General features: G+C 43.6%; 1 protein-coding gene across 1 annotated transcript; it reads left to right on the top strand.

Annotated features, from left to right (window-relative positions):
• The first annotated feature begins 897 nt into the window (after positions 1-897).
• Positions 898-9862, top strand: LOC120942037 (procathepsin L-like). The gene is made up of 8 exons (XM_040355492.1): positions 898-1000; positions 3768-3900; positions 5304-5426; positions 6527-6676; positions 6796-7020; positions 7798-7963; positions 8039-8156; positions 9607-9862. Exons 2-8 carry the CDS (start codon positions 3778-3780, stop codon positions 9704-9706), a joined length of 1005 nt encoding a protein of 334 aa, XP_040211426.1. The 5' UTR covers positions 898-1000; positions 3768-3777; the 3' UTR covers positions 9707-9862.
• The last annotated feature ends 4581 nt before the right edge of the window (positions 9863-14443 follow it).

Below are 14443 nucleotides of genomic sequence, written 5' to 3'. Positions count from 1 at the left end.
TGGAAAAACACAGTGAGGGTTGTGTTAAAATTCAACGCCATGTATTTTACAACATATAGATGTGAACAGGCTCTAGTAGTCTCCAGAGTATCCTGTTTGATGAATAGCAATTTAAAATGAAATATTTCCCTTTCCTTAGAAGTGTGTCTGACACTTTGGATTAATATTAACCAACTTCACCACCTTTCACACTGCTTTGTCCATACTTCTCTGCCAACACCCTCTGCAACAGGACACCATGACCCCTCAATAGGGCCACCATCAGGGGGGGACAGCCCATAAACATGTATGGGACCTGGGCATCACAGAGGAGCCCGGGATAAATCCCGGAATCTGTGTTGTGGGAAAAGCAGCACTGTCATTGCCAGGCAGTGTATGTATGTAGAAGATCTGAACATCCTTTCCATAGCAATCTCCTGCACTCTGATCCTCCTCTCTTCCAGCCACCTAGTTTTTTTTTTTTTTACATCTGTCCCTGATATGTCCAAAACCGACATGCTTTTGATGTGAAAATCCTGAGATTTTAGCTGCCCCGCATCTGCACTGCCTCCTGGCGTGGTGGCCATCTGTAAGCCCGGGGGGCCCATAGTCTTCTATTACTCGGGGGCCCCATGAGTTGTCAGTCCACCCCTGGGGGCCTTAACCCTGATGTCCAAACTTTGTAAAATGAAAAGTGTAAACTCCTTACATAAACATCTCACTATAACTGTGTCATTGCTGTGTAAGGGGCCATAAAATTGCTTCGTGGCTGCTCTCTCTCACCTATTATGACTACATCGCCGCCTATTCCCGGCGGCTCCGCCCACTGCTCTCTATAACATAACACAGAGTCACGCGCTAGGCAGTCACATGAGGCCGCAGGGTAGAACCCGCCCCGTTTCCGCTGATCGGCCAATGGAAGAGCGCCTGCTTATTTTGTAGGCAGGGCCGCCTGTCCCCTTTATAAGCGCGCCGGCTTCTGGCAATGCCTGTAGTTTCCAGCTGGTGATCCCTTTGTGAGGTTTGTTGGGAAGGGATAATGGCGGAGAAGGGGGCCAGGGAGAGGGGAGCGCTGAGGAATGTATGGAACGTGCTCGGTTTCTTGTTGGTGAGCCATGGCGGCCTCCCTAATGTTGTGTGTGAGTGTTGAGGGAGCGGAGACGGCTGTCGGTATTCCATGCACTGTGCGCGCCCCGGGCTGTGTCCATTCCTGTGTGCTTCGTGTTCATCCTGCTGTATTGTCTCCTCCCTGGTGACTCAGCTGTTCTGTGTACTTGTTTACGCCGGATGTATGTCCTCTCCTTGGGTGGCTGATCTTTCCACACTCTGTAATGCCATGCACTGTGTAGGAATCTTGCATTTCTCCCATAATCCTCAAATTGTGTATGCAGTAGGGAATGACCACAACCCTGTGAGAATTCACACTATAGGGGAAAACATGAACATATGTACTTGGCAACCAATCAGCTTCTAGCTTTTGGGTGTTTTAGATAAGCTTTAGAAACCAAGCTGGAAGCGGATTGGCTACTTTTGCATAGCTGCTCCAGTTTCCTTCTAGTTCAGCTGAATAAAGCTCCATTATGTTCTTTGTCTCCTAGTTGGCATACTTGTGTGATGGTGTTTACACTAGCATGTGGCTGATGTGACCAAACCCTTAGGGTCACACATGGTGTATACATCTATGGCGATAGTTCAAATCTCTACTATGGAAGTGAGATGATCCACCCCCCAACATGGGTCCCAGTTGAGTTTTGCCTTATGTTATGTATAATTCTCCCTATTTTATTCAAAGCTATAATGACGGGGCTGTATGTATGTATGTATGTATGTATGTATGTATGTATCTGGCACTAACCTATTCATCTAGTGTTCTGGGTTTGGGATCTTCAAATATCTTGGGTCCCTTTTCACATGGGTGATCCTATAGGGTACACCTATCATTTTTGAGGCTGACCTGATCAGACCACCCCCGCTGCCATCTGACAAATCCGGTGGATGGTGGATTTTTTTTTTCCCGTCTGTTTTCTTCCAATTGTCCTGTAGAGGATGGCAGTCTGTCTGCAGCGCAAACAGACCTATGATCTGTGGGATCAGCTGAGATCTTCCTCTGAGCAAGCGGATTCTGCTTCACAGATGTCAATGTTAAATGGGCATTTATGAACTGTGTGCATACGTGGGAGTGGTGTCATCACAGGAGTTCATTGCGGTACTGCGGGTAGTGTAGTAAACTGTAATGGACAAATGTTGCATTTAGATGTTTTGCATGTATTTAAAGGGGAGAGTTCACCTTTACAGAACCTGTAAGGTTAAACTAGCACTGTACCCCCCCCCCCCCAGTCCTGTTGTACCTAAAGCTGGCAATCACCCCACACATTGGGTCACTGCTTTACCAGTCCAGGGATTTGCAACCCCCCCCGTAACTTAATCTCCTAAACATAACTTGTATAGGAGACCTTCAGAACCCGCCTAGTGCGTCCTGTCAGCAGGAGAAGCAGAGAAAGCTGTGGGGATTTCATATCCCAGGGCCAACAGGGCAGTTGTACAGAAGTCAATTGGTAGATCAAATTCTGTACAACCTCCTCTGCCTATACATGGATGAATTTGGCTGGTCCCTGCTGAACCAGTTGTGATCCATGTATGCACCTTAACTCAACGTTCACTTTTTTTTTTTTGTGCAGATTGCAGAAATGCACTACAGTCCATTTTACATGGTTTCCTATGGTAAACGTTCACATCTGTTTTTCAGCTGGTGTATTTTTGGAAAAGGTCGGACATTTTCCCACAGCAAATTGTTTTGCATGTAATGGACTTGCACTGCAAGTGTTGCATTTCTTCTTTTTTCTTCATAGCACTGTATAGTTGGTTAAGGAGCAGACTGGGAAGCTGGCTGCCATGTCCTAAAACGATCAAATGAAGCTGAATGTAGAAACAAGCATTCAGGCAATTTAAAAAATAAAATGGGCTTGGTGTCCCCCAATCCATACCAGGCCCCTTGAGTCTGGGATACATTTTGAAGGGGAAACCCCACTCCAAAATGTAAACAAAGCATGGACAAGTGAAAACAGATCTTGTTTTGCTAGATGAAAAAACTATTACTATTGCCCTTATTAGGGGCCTTTTGGGCATTCATTGTCTTGCAAGCATTAAGGGGGGGGGGGGGACCGACTGCTCCTGTTTAAGGGTCCTTTCACACTAGCGGACCGTTAGTCCGTTCATTACAAGTCCGTTAACGGACTTGTAATGAATCCCTATGGGATTGCGTCCGTTAGCGGATGGAGCATCCGCTAGCGTCCGTCGGGATCCGCTTTTGCGAACGGAAGAAACCCTATTTTTCTTCCGTTCGACGGATTGGATGAAGACAGACAGACGGTCTGTCTGCATCCGATCTCCCCCCCCCCCCCCCCCCCATAGGGGAGAGCGGAGCAGAGACAGGGCGGTCTCTGCACTGTGTGCGGGGACCGCCCTATCCGCCGACAGCTCAGCGGGGATCCCCGCTGAGCTTTGGCGGACACAAACGGTCTGCTCCGTGTGAAAGGACCCTAACTCGGTGGTGCGCCTTGCTTTCATGATCCTTTTGCCCTTGTACCTTTTTTTTTTTTTTTTTTGACTAGTACAGTATTCAATAAATGCTGCATAACTTGGGTGTCTTGCGCACTAAACAAGTTTACAACTTCTTGCTCTTTATTTGATCTTCCAAACAAGCACCCAAGGCCCTCTTTTCTAGTCAGAACTATTATTGACTTTGTTATCTATTACCTGTGCCTAACAGATTTATTTTGTACCTGCAGGTTAGAAATCATGATGTGGCTTGTAGTTGCTTCCCTGTGTTTGGCATCAGTATTTGCTCTTCCTGTACACGACCCAGCTTTGGATGAAACGTGGAACTTGTTTACTTCTTTCTATAATAAAAAATATGAAAAGGTACTTTATTTTTTTTCATAAACTGACGTTTTTATAGTGGTAATTATCTAAAGCATTTCTGTAAGATACCTAGACTGGAATCTGCTCCAAGGGCAAATATTTTTTTCTTAAAACTCTGGGGGAGATTTACTAAAACTGACGCAGCTGTGCATAGTAACCAGTTTTACTTCAGCTTGTTCAATTAAGCAGACAAGCAAACTGGTTACTATGCACAGCTGCACCAGTTTTAGTAGCCCCCCCCCCGCCGGAAACAATCCACCCTACCCCTCTAGGTCTGGCTCAGAATCGGTGAAAACATAGACAGAACTCGTTGTCCAATGCATTAACATGGCAAATTTCACCACATGGGGGGGGTTCTATTGGATAAACTTCAAAAGCTCCCCAATACTGCTCTTCTAGTTATTTAATCCTATTCCAGCCACCTCCCTTGTAGACAGTAATTTTATCACTTTTTTTTTTTTATTTATTTTTTTAAAACACTAATGCGGATTTGTTCTGCAGCCTTCATTAAGTGCTAATTATGTTGGTGAATAAAAATTTTGTTTGGGTTTTAACTCAATCATGGTGATTAGAAGTAAAGCATACACAGTATAGGTGAATATTTGCATGTAGCGTGGGTTGCAAAGGCAGGCCTGTTGACTAAGTAGGTTTTCGGTAACCAACCCTCACTATCAAAACCTTTTATATATTGTGTTTTTTTTTTTTTTTTTTTTTTTTTTTCCCCACTCAGCCTAGGTTCACATTGGAGCGATTTGAGAGATCAAGTCGCAGCCTATTGGCGGCAATGGCACTGTTACAATCGGTGCGACACTGATTTTGCGGCGCGGCACTGATTTTCAAAAGTAGTTCCTGCATTACTTTTGCCGATTTCAGGTGCGATTTCTATAGACATCTGTGTATGAAGCCACAGAAAAGTCTCAAGTAGCACCTGAAATCGCGCTGACCTTGCTACTTTGAAATCGCGCTACTTCAAGTAAAGTAGCACGATTTCAAAGTAGCATCGGTGTGAACCAGGGCTTAGGCTAGGTTCACACTGCTGCGAATTCAAAATCGCGATTTCGCGGCCGCGGTTTAAGAGACATCTGTGCAGTGTTCAATGTAAATCGCGGCCCGAAATCGCAAAAAGTAGTACAGGAACTACTTTTTGAAATCGGTGCAGCGGCGTCGCACTGATTAGGACAGTGCCATTGCCGACAATAGCCGGCAAATGCCGCCGATTTGACATGTGAAATCGCATCTCAAATCGTACCCAGTGTGAACCTGGGCTCAATCTGAGAACAAATGGCAACAAACATCAGGTGGTCTTGAGCTCTAGCATTAATGCTGGGTGGGTCCATTATGAAAGCTTGTGTTGGCTGAATCTTGTCTTTAAAATGTCTAACCCTATTTTTTCCCCTCTTTAGGATGACGGTTTGTGGAGGAGGTTGGTATTCGAGGATAATTTCAGGACAATCATGAAACACAATATGCAATATGCTGCAGGAAAACACACTTACAGCCTTGGCATGAACCATTTTGGGGACATGGTAAGTGTACATGGAACCTTTTGAGCATAAGATGGATGGTGGAACAAAGCCTTCAGTTAAATGCAAGACGAGACATGCTGTCTCCAAGAAAACTAACTTCTCAAATGTACACAAAGCTGCCCATGCACAGCATCATTCTGAGCCAGGGTGCTTTGATTCTGCATGTGTAGGCTCAAGCTATACAATACATGGAACATACAACATTCTGGGTGTCAATGGAAAAGCATGTACATGTAGTGTACAAAAGTTAAGCATATCAACATACGTGTTGTACCCAGGTGAAATTCACATCTATAATACAGAATCCTGTTTTTACAAAACAGCTTCACCTAGGAAGCTTGACTCTTTTCAAAAACGCCTTCAGGAGCGCATGTGAACACATGCGGGGGGGGCGTTGGTTTACTAAAACTGTTGCAGCTGTGCATGGTAGCCAGTAAGCTTCTAACCTCAGCTTGTTCAATTAAGCTTTGGCAATGGAAGCTAATCTGTTTCTCTACAGAAGTAAGCCGGACATTTGCACTCCCATCTTTAGTAAATCCCATGATGTCCAGAACAGGGTCAATATATAAACATTGTTAAAAACCTGGTCTTGTACACTAAAGTGCCAGTGAGTCTGCAACATGGTGGGAACAGCAGGGAGCATGTAGTGGATCATGGGTGTATGCATGTGGCACCAGCAGTTACTGACAATCACCCCATATAAATAGAATGTGTATGCAAAAAGTTATCAACTGGCATCCAGATAACACGACCCTCCAACAGTGGTGGCGCACACTGGTCATAGGTGAGAATTGAAGTGTTTTTTTATTTGGTGTCAAACATCCATCATGGCAGCTGCTCATGAAAGAGGTACATGTCATAAAAATTGCTTTCTGTTGGGGTATCTATCACATGTTGCTGCATGTTTACAAAAGTAGTGTTCCTGAACATAGCTTGGATATTAACAGAATGAAATGACAATCTTCTACTTGAATATAGATTGTTTGGTTTCTACAGAGCTTGTTAAAGAGGCACTTCACTTGTGTAGTTAGAAACATGGCTTCCTGTACTGTGGGATTTAATGGGGATATGTAATTCACACAAACCCATTTTGGTTCTAGACTACAGAAGAATTTAAACAACTAATGAACGGATACAAACATAAACAGAAAAAGACACAAGGTGCAACATTCCTGACACCAAATAACTTTGAGGCTCCAAAACAAGTTGACTGGCGTGAAAAAGGCTACGTGACTCCAGTAAAAGATCAGGTATACTACATTTTCTACTTTTTGCAGATGTTGGCATAAAATATCAAGTAGATCTTGACTATGCTTTGCCCAATGGCTCTAATGCTGAAAGCTGCAAATTGTTTATCCTTTCATTTCAGGGTCATTGTGGTTCATGCTGGGCTTTCAGCTCAACTGGTGCTTTGGAAGGTCAACAGTTCAGGAAGACTGGGAAGCTTGTGTCCCTGAGTGAGCAAAATCTTGTGGACTGCTCTGCAGCAGAAGGCAATCAGGGTTGCAATGGAGGATTGATGGATAATGCCTTTCAATACATTCTTGACAATAGTGGCTTAGACTCTGAGGAATCATATCCATATGTTGCTGAGGTAAGACCCTTTCCTGCAGAGTAAAAAGCATAATGGGCTAATATGCATCTCACTATGCCATTTTTGTGGCACTTGCCTGCAAACTAAGCCCATGGTGGCCACATCCATCTTTGCCCCTCTTCCCTCCGGGGCTGTGGACTTTGGCTCTGACTGTCTGTAGTTGCGTGACGTCAGTCACTGCACTTGCTAGTGAAGAAACGGCACAGAGGGCTGTTTACAGCGCATGTGCCAATGACGGCACACTACAAGGTAAATGTCTAACGAGGCACGTTTAGGAGATACTTGCAGTACCTCTAGGTGGGGGTAAACCACTTTTCAAGACAATATCTGCAGACTGACTCAATAGGTGGCCATAATCATGTTTCTGGGGTGGACAACTATTGGGCCCCATATTTTGTATTTGGCAGGGCACCCAGTGCATGTGGATGGATTTTTTTTTTTTATAGGGTGAAACCAATTGAATTTCTTGACACCATGGTTGTATAAGGGTGACATCTGCATCCAATGAGCTTCCTGGCAGTGGATATTGCTTCCTGAAAGATGAGTTCAAAATAATCATATGCATCTAGTGGGAGGCCTAATGGGTAGGGTTTGGGGTCAACTGAGATGAGTTCCCACTTTTTTTTTCATGCAGAAACTGGACTATTTGTGTCCAGTAAGCGTGTATGGTTGGGTTATTTCCCCAGCATATGGAAAAGTGTTCCTTGGGTGGCCTGTTAGATTTTCATGTAGATTGAAGCAATGAGACATATAATCTTCATTACTTGTCTTTTATAGGATCAAGACTGCAAATACGATCCAGCCAACAGGGCTGCCAATGACACAGGCTTCATGGATGTTGAATCTGGTAATGAAAAGGCTCTAATGAAAGCTGTGGCATCAGTTGGTCCAGTCTCTGTAGCCATTGATGCTGCACATCAATCATTCCAGTTCTATCAACATGGTACGTATTGCTCTACTAAATCTGACTTAATTTTTTAAGACAAAACATTGTGTACTAATGTAAAACTACTTGCAGGAATTTACTATGAACCTGAATGCAGCAGTAAAGACCTAGACCATGGTGTGCTGGTTGTTGGCTATGGATTTGAAGGAGAGGATGTAGATGGCAAGAAATACTGGATTGTTAAAAACAGGTATGTTTTCAAAATGTACACTAAAATACAGGTTGGGGAGATAAGGGCTCACACAGCTTTTTGCTGAAACTTTCCTCATTATCTGAGTCGCTGACCTTGGGTGAAGCTGGCACTAGCTTTCTCGACTGTTTTTTTTTTTTCAATGGGGCGGGGGGTTAGAATTGCCAACTTCAAGCCCATGGCATATTGACTACAGTTGCTGTAAGAATTTTGGTGTGTGTGTTTGTTTATATATATATATATATATATATATATATAAACAATCTATCCCCTCCCCAAGGCAGCATAAATGTGTATTTCAAACATTTGCATGTGTGCTTAGCCTTCAGGCATTTGCTACCAATGGGAAGTAGGGGAGGGGATGAGTTTTTTTTTTTTTTTCCCTTGTTAAACCCTATTATACACATCTATTTTAAAAATGGTAGGATTTCTGTGGTTTTACAGGCTCTCACCTTCAAACTATGTGGCCAAAAAAATGCTAAATTCTGCCTTCAAAAAAGCTCATGTGGATTTTTCCTACCACCTAAGTTTTGAGTTTTGCACCCAATGCTCTGGTGTGACTAGAAGGGGCTTACACAGACCATATTGGAGTATCTTCTATAAATTGCCTCATGTTATGGTAAACATGTTTGTACAACATGCAATGGCTTTAACAACTCCTTAAAGCGGTTGTAAACCGCATAAACTTTTTTTTTTTCCCCCCAAACCTGCAATGCAAAAGGCATAATAGGCTAGTATGCATCGCATACTAGCCTATTATGAAATACTTACCTCGGAACGAGGTGTGTACCACTTACCTGGTCCACGCCGAGCAGGATGTCATCTTGCTCCGGCGTGTCTTCCGGGTATCGCCGCTCCAGCGCTGTGATTGGCTGGAGCGGCGATGACGTCACTCCCACGCGGGAGATTTAAAATCGGCAGGGTCCGGCGATGCCGGTCCTTCAGCCGTGGAGTCCCCCCTGCGCATGCGCCGCCCGCATTGCGGGGGTAATATCTCCTAAACCGTGCAGGTTTAGGAGATATTATCCTTACCTACAGGTAAGCCATGTTGTAGGCTTACCTGTAGGTAAAAGTCCAAATAGTGGGTTTACAACCACTTTAATGCACTGGAGGAATAAATGTTGCTATCCAGGGACAGGAAGTGGTGGTTGCAGGTTTACCAGGTGAAAATATGTAGGGGCTAAAACTAATGCAGGCATCCAAGGGCTAGTAAACTGCATATCATTTTGGTTTGTGTGACTTCTACAATAGAAAATGTGTAAACCCTGCTGTGTTAGGTGACTTGTATGCCTGCAGTACTTGTCGCTAATCTGGAACCGTTTTATACTGAAGTTCAGATTAACTGGTATGCTTGTCAAAGTTGGTGACCACTTCAAGCCAGAAGTCAAGATTTCAAGGAAAATATACACATGTGCAAGTCTTATCTGCAATACAATTTTTGTCTTTTTAGCTGGGCTGAGACGTGGGGAGACAAAGGATACATCAAGATTGCCAAAGACAAGAATAATCATTGTGGAATTGCTACAGCTGCCAGCTATCCTTTGGTTTAGGAGCCAATAAAGACTTTTATATTCAAACTAAAAGCTATAGAATATCGACTACTCTGACCTCACATCTAAGCTGGACTGTTAGATTTTATTAATGTAATTTGTTTTAAATGTTGCACTTTTATTGTATTTTTTAAAATAAACCTGTTTTACTCCCAATGTATTGTCGTGTGGCCTGATGAGCTGTGTAATAAGTGACGAATATCCTTTAACATGTAAGTTGCCTAGTTGACACCCACTGCAGTACTTGGCACTACTGAAAATGGAGTTGTGATTTACCCCTTGCATGGGTAAGTGATTCAGGTAGTCACAGGGCCAGCTAACCCTCCATTTAAGGGTTTGCTTGAGTGGGGTGCTGCTGTGCAATCTTTGTCCATGCAGCGCTCTAATGGCTTTTAATCTGACATGGGGTGTTTCCTTTAAGGGCAAGTTCATCTTTTGGAACATGTTTTGGGGTGTAGTATCTGCAGCCTCCTCCATTGCAGCTGATGGCCTGTAGTTGTAAGTGAGCCCCTCACTATAGATTTCAGCAGTGCACATAAAGAACAGCCACTCCTTGTTACAAGGGTGGTCTTCAGGAGGCCATCATTGCGGGTTTGGTTAATCTAGCACTTCTGAGGGACCTCGCTGTGGGGATGGGTACCTGTTAAACAGATAACTGCTTTCTCCCCTGAAAGGTGCTAAATGTGACTGGGGGGAAGCAAACGGCTTTTTATTTTTGTGTGTTTTTTTTTTTTTTTTTGGGTTGGGCTTTGATTTCAAATGGTAATGCACTTGCAATCTGCAGCGATTCCATCCTCCAGATAATTTATGACAAATGGGATTTGCCCCAGAACAGAACCCTAGGGGACCCTGCTTTCTAGGGCTAAAACATCAATGAAAATGGTAATCGCTTTAATCAGCCAGTAACAAAGGAGTTTTTTTTATTTATTTTTTGCCCAAAAGCAAAACTTGTGGCAAAACACACTGCAGAGTCGATTGGAGATTTTTCTCCTTAACCATATACTGGTAGTTGTTTACCACTGCTTAGACTTTATTTTTTTTTTCTCTTTACAGCCTAAATTATACGCCACACTTTTTTAAGGTAATTAAACGGCCAACTAATCGATTATGAAAATTGTTAGTTGCAGCCCCCTACTGCTTTCCAGACCATGCTGTGTACTCGCAATTTATCACTACCCTCAAATTGCCCCTGTAGCCAGTTTTCAATCCATGTACTCACCCTATGGTCTTTGGTTTGTACAGTAAGTGTTTATGGAGAACAGTATAAACGCCTTTTGCAAAATCCATACACCATCTATGGGCCTTTATCTAGGTGGCAGCTCACACAAGGTTAATAGATTGGTTTGGCAAGACCGCCTTTTCATGGATCCATGCTGATTACTGCTAATTTTCACTAGAGAAATCTTTGTGTGTATATAGTACCTTATCCCCCCCCCCCCCTCCAAGCATTTGCATACTATTGATGTTGGGGTAACTGGTCTGTAATTGCCAGGGATGTATCTTGGCTGTTTTGTTAAATATTGGTTCTACATTGGCTTTTCTCCAATCAGCTGGTACAATTCCAGTCAGTTTGTAAAAACATTAGAAACAATGGTCTGGCAATTGCTTGACGGAGTTCCTTAAGTCACCAGGACCAGATGACTTGCACCTGGGGGTCCTTATCAATTCCCCCACCCCAAGTCTATTTCTAATTCTATCCTCTGTTAGCCATGAGGGTGCTTCCTATGAGGTGAAGAATAAATGCAATACCTTCGCCATCTCTCCATCCTTGGTAACCAGATTCCCCTTCATAATTTTTTGTGGGACCAATATGATCTGACCCTTACTATTTATGTACTTAACCACTTGAGACCCGCGCTATAGACAAGACGTCCACAGCGCGGCTTTTAAGTGCATTACCCGTGCGCCACTGGGGGGCGCACAGCGGGTAAACACTGTCCCGGCGCATCGCTGAAGAGCCGATGCGTGTACCTCACGGCCGCGATGTCTGCTGGTTACACGCGATCGGCGGGAACACAGCAGGGACGTGGAGCTCTGTGTGTAAACGCAGAGCTCCACATGCTGTCATCTGTGTCCCTTGTACATAGGGACACAGCATCGGTCAACCCCCCCCCCCCACACAGAACACACCCAGGATACACATTTAACCCCTTCCTCACCCCCTAGTGTTAACCCCTTCCCTGCCAGTCACATTTATACAGTAATTGGTGCATTTTTATAGCACTGATCGCTATGTGAATGGTCCCAAATTTGTCAAGTGTCCAATATGTCCGCCGCAATATCGCAGTCCCAATAAAAATCGCAGATCACCACCATTACTAGTAAAAAATCATTCTGTTCCCCATTTTGTAGGCGCTATAACTTTTGCGCAAACCAGTCGCTTATTGCGATTGTGTGTGTGTGTGTGTGTGTGTGTATGTATGTATGTATGTATGTATGTGTGTATATATATATATATATATATATATATATATATATATATATATATATATATATATATATATAGTGTGTGTGTGTGTGTGTGTGTATATATATATATATATATATATATATATATATATATATATATATATATATACATACATACAATTGTCGCTCTTATTTATAGCGCAAAAAATAAAAACCGCAGAGGTGATCAAATACCACCAAAATAAAGCTCTATTTGTGGGGGGGGGAAAGGACGTCAATTTTGTTTGGGAGCCATGTCGCACGACCGCGCAAATGTCAGTTAAAGCGACAGTGCCGGAAGCTGAAATTTCACCTGGGCACGAAGGGGGGGTTTATGTGCCCAGTAAGCAAGTGGGTTAAACGTTTTTTTTTTTTTTTTTTCCCCCCCTCTCCTCTGCCTTTCGTGTTCTATCTTGGCTGCCCTGATTGCACCCTTACATTTCTTGTTGCATTCTTAGGAAAGCTGATTCCATCAGCCTTCTTTGTTTTTACGTTGGAGTTAGGCCACCCAGGACTTTTATTGGCTTTTTTGCAGTGGCTAATGCCCTTATTTAATATGCTCTTAAAGCAAACCCATTTTTCCTGTGTTCTTTAAGATTTTATCCTATTATGTACCTTCTAGCATGGATCGTAGTTTAGCTGCTTGCCGACCAGCCACCGCAGTTCTACGGTGGCAGGTCGGCTCTGCTGGGTGAGAGCACGTAGCTATACGTCACCTCGCCCAGCAGCCAATAGGGGTGCTCGCCCCCGACTCCCGTGCCCGGCAGGCGTGATCACCACCGGGCACACGCGATTGCTCGTTACAGAGCCAGGACCGGGAGCTGTGTGTATACACACAGCTTCCGGTCCTGTCAGGGAGAGAAATGCCGATCTTCTGTTCATACAATGTATGAACAGAAGATCAGTAATTTCCCCATGTTAGTCCACCCCCCCTCCAGTTAGAACACACCCAGGGAACATACTTAACCCCCTTCCCCGCCCCCTAGTGTTAACCCCTTCACTGGCATTTTTATAGTAATTCAATGCATTTTTATAGCACTGATCACTATAAAAATGCCAATGGTCACAAAAATGTGTCAGAAGTGTCCGCCATAAATGTCGCAGTACCGAAAAAAATCGCTGATCACAGCCATTACTAGTAAAAATACCCCCTATTTTTGTAAACGCTATAACTTTTGCACAAACCAAACGCTTAGTGTGTTATGTATTCTACATTTTTTTTTTTTTTTTTTTTTTAAGAAAAATATCTGCCTAAACTGAGGAGACATTTTTTGTATATATATTTGGGGATATTATAGCAAAACAATTTTATTTTTTTTCCTTCAAAATTGTCGCTCTATTTTTGTCTATAGCGCAAAAACCGCAGAGGTGATCAAATACCACCAAAAGGACGCCAATTTTGTTTGGGAGCCACGTCGCACGACCGCGCAATTGTCAGTTAAAGCGACGCAGTGCCGATTCGCAAAAAGTGCTCTGGTCTTTGACCAGCAATATGGTCCGGGGGTTAAGTGGTTAGGGAAGTTGGCTATTAGGAAACAAGGGGAATATAAAGACACAATTTCAAATTGTGTGATTTATACAGACACTAATTGACCTGTGATCGCTGTTTAATAAATGGGCTCCTTACTTCCACATCCGTGATCAGGTCTGTATTGTTGGTAATCCTTAGGTCTAGTAATGCTTTGTTTCCCGTTGGTGCATTTACCATCTGGCCAATGAAATTGTCCTTCAAGACATTTAGGAATTGGCAAGCTTTAGATGAATGTATGGTTCCTTCCGCCCAGTCTGTATAATTAAAATCCCCCATTATGAATAGGGTTGCCACCTTTTCTTCAAGCCAAACCCGAACATTTTAGCAACACGGGGCACATTTTTTGTACACTGTAGGATTATAAAAGATATGGGACACCTCTGGGTGCCCCAAGGAGAGTGGTAATGCAGTTACGCTTTGAACAGTGGGTGTGGCATTATGTACCGCGCTGACTATCTCTACCTCCTGGTAGATCTGCTCCCTCATTTACCTCCTCCTGCACCCTCCTCATTTTGGTGCAGTCTGTCCTTGCTAAAGAGCTGGTAACTGACTGAGAAGTTGGCCCAGGAACCCAAACCCCTCATTTCTACACCAGTTTCTCAGCCAATGGTTTACTTTCCTAATCTTCCTCTGCTGTTCTGGTGTGACACTCCATCTTCCTCTGACTTTGTCATTGTTCCCAACACACACCATGACAGCCGGGTCTTCCCCAGCCCCTCCCAGTAATTTTGACCACCAGAACCCGAGTGCCCAATAGA

This window comes from Rana temporaria, chromosome 1, assembly GCF_905171775.1.
Source record: "Rana temporaria chromosome 1, aRanTem1.1, whole genome shotgun sequence".
Classification (NCBI taxonomy): domain Eukaryota; kingdom Metazoa; phylum Chordata; class Amphibia; order Anura; family Ranidae; genus Rana; species Rana temporaria.
The sequence above is the reverse complement of the archived record's forward strand: the minus strand, read 5'-3'. Positions and strand labels throughout refer to the sequence as shown.

Excerpts from the sequence above, each read along its gene's own strand:
- LOC120942037 (XM_040355492.1), top strand. The coding sequence starts at position 3,778 with ATGATGTGGCTTGTAGTTGCTTCCCTGTGTTTGGCATCAGTATTTGCT. Across the intron at positions 7,021-7,797 it reads CATATCCATATGTTGCTGAG|GATCAAGACTGCAAATACGA; the intron begins GTAAGACCCTTT and ends TGTCTTTTATAG. Across the intron at positions 8,157-9,606 it reads TACTGGATTGTTAAAAACAG|CTGGGCTGAGACGTGGGGAG; the intron begins GTATGTTTTCAA and ends TTGTCTTTTTAG.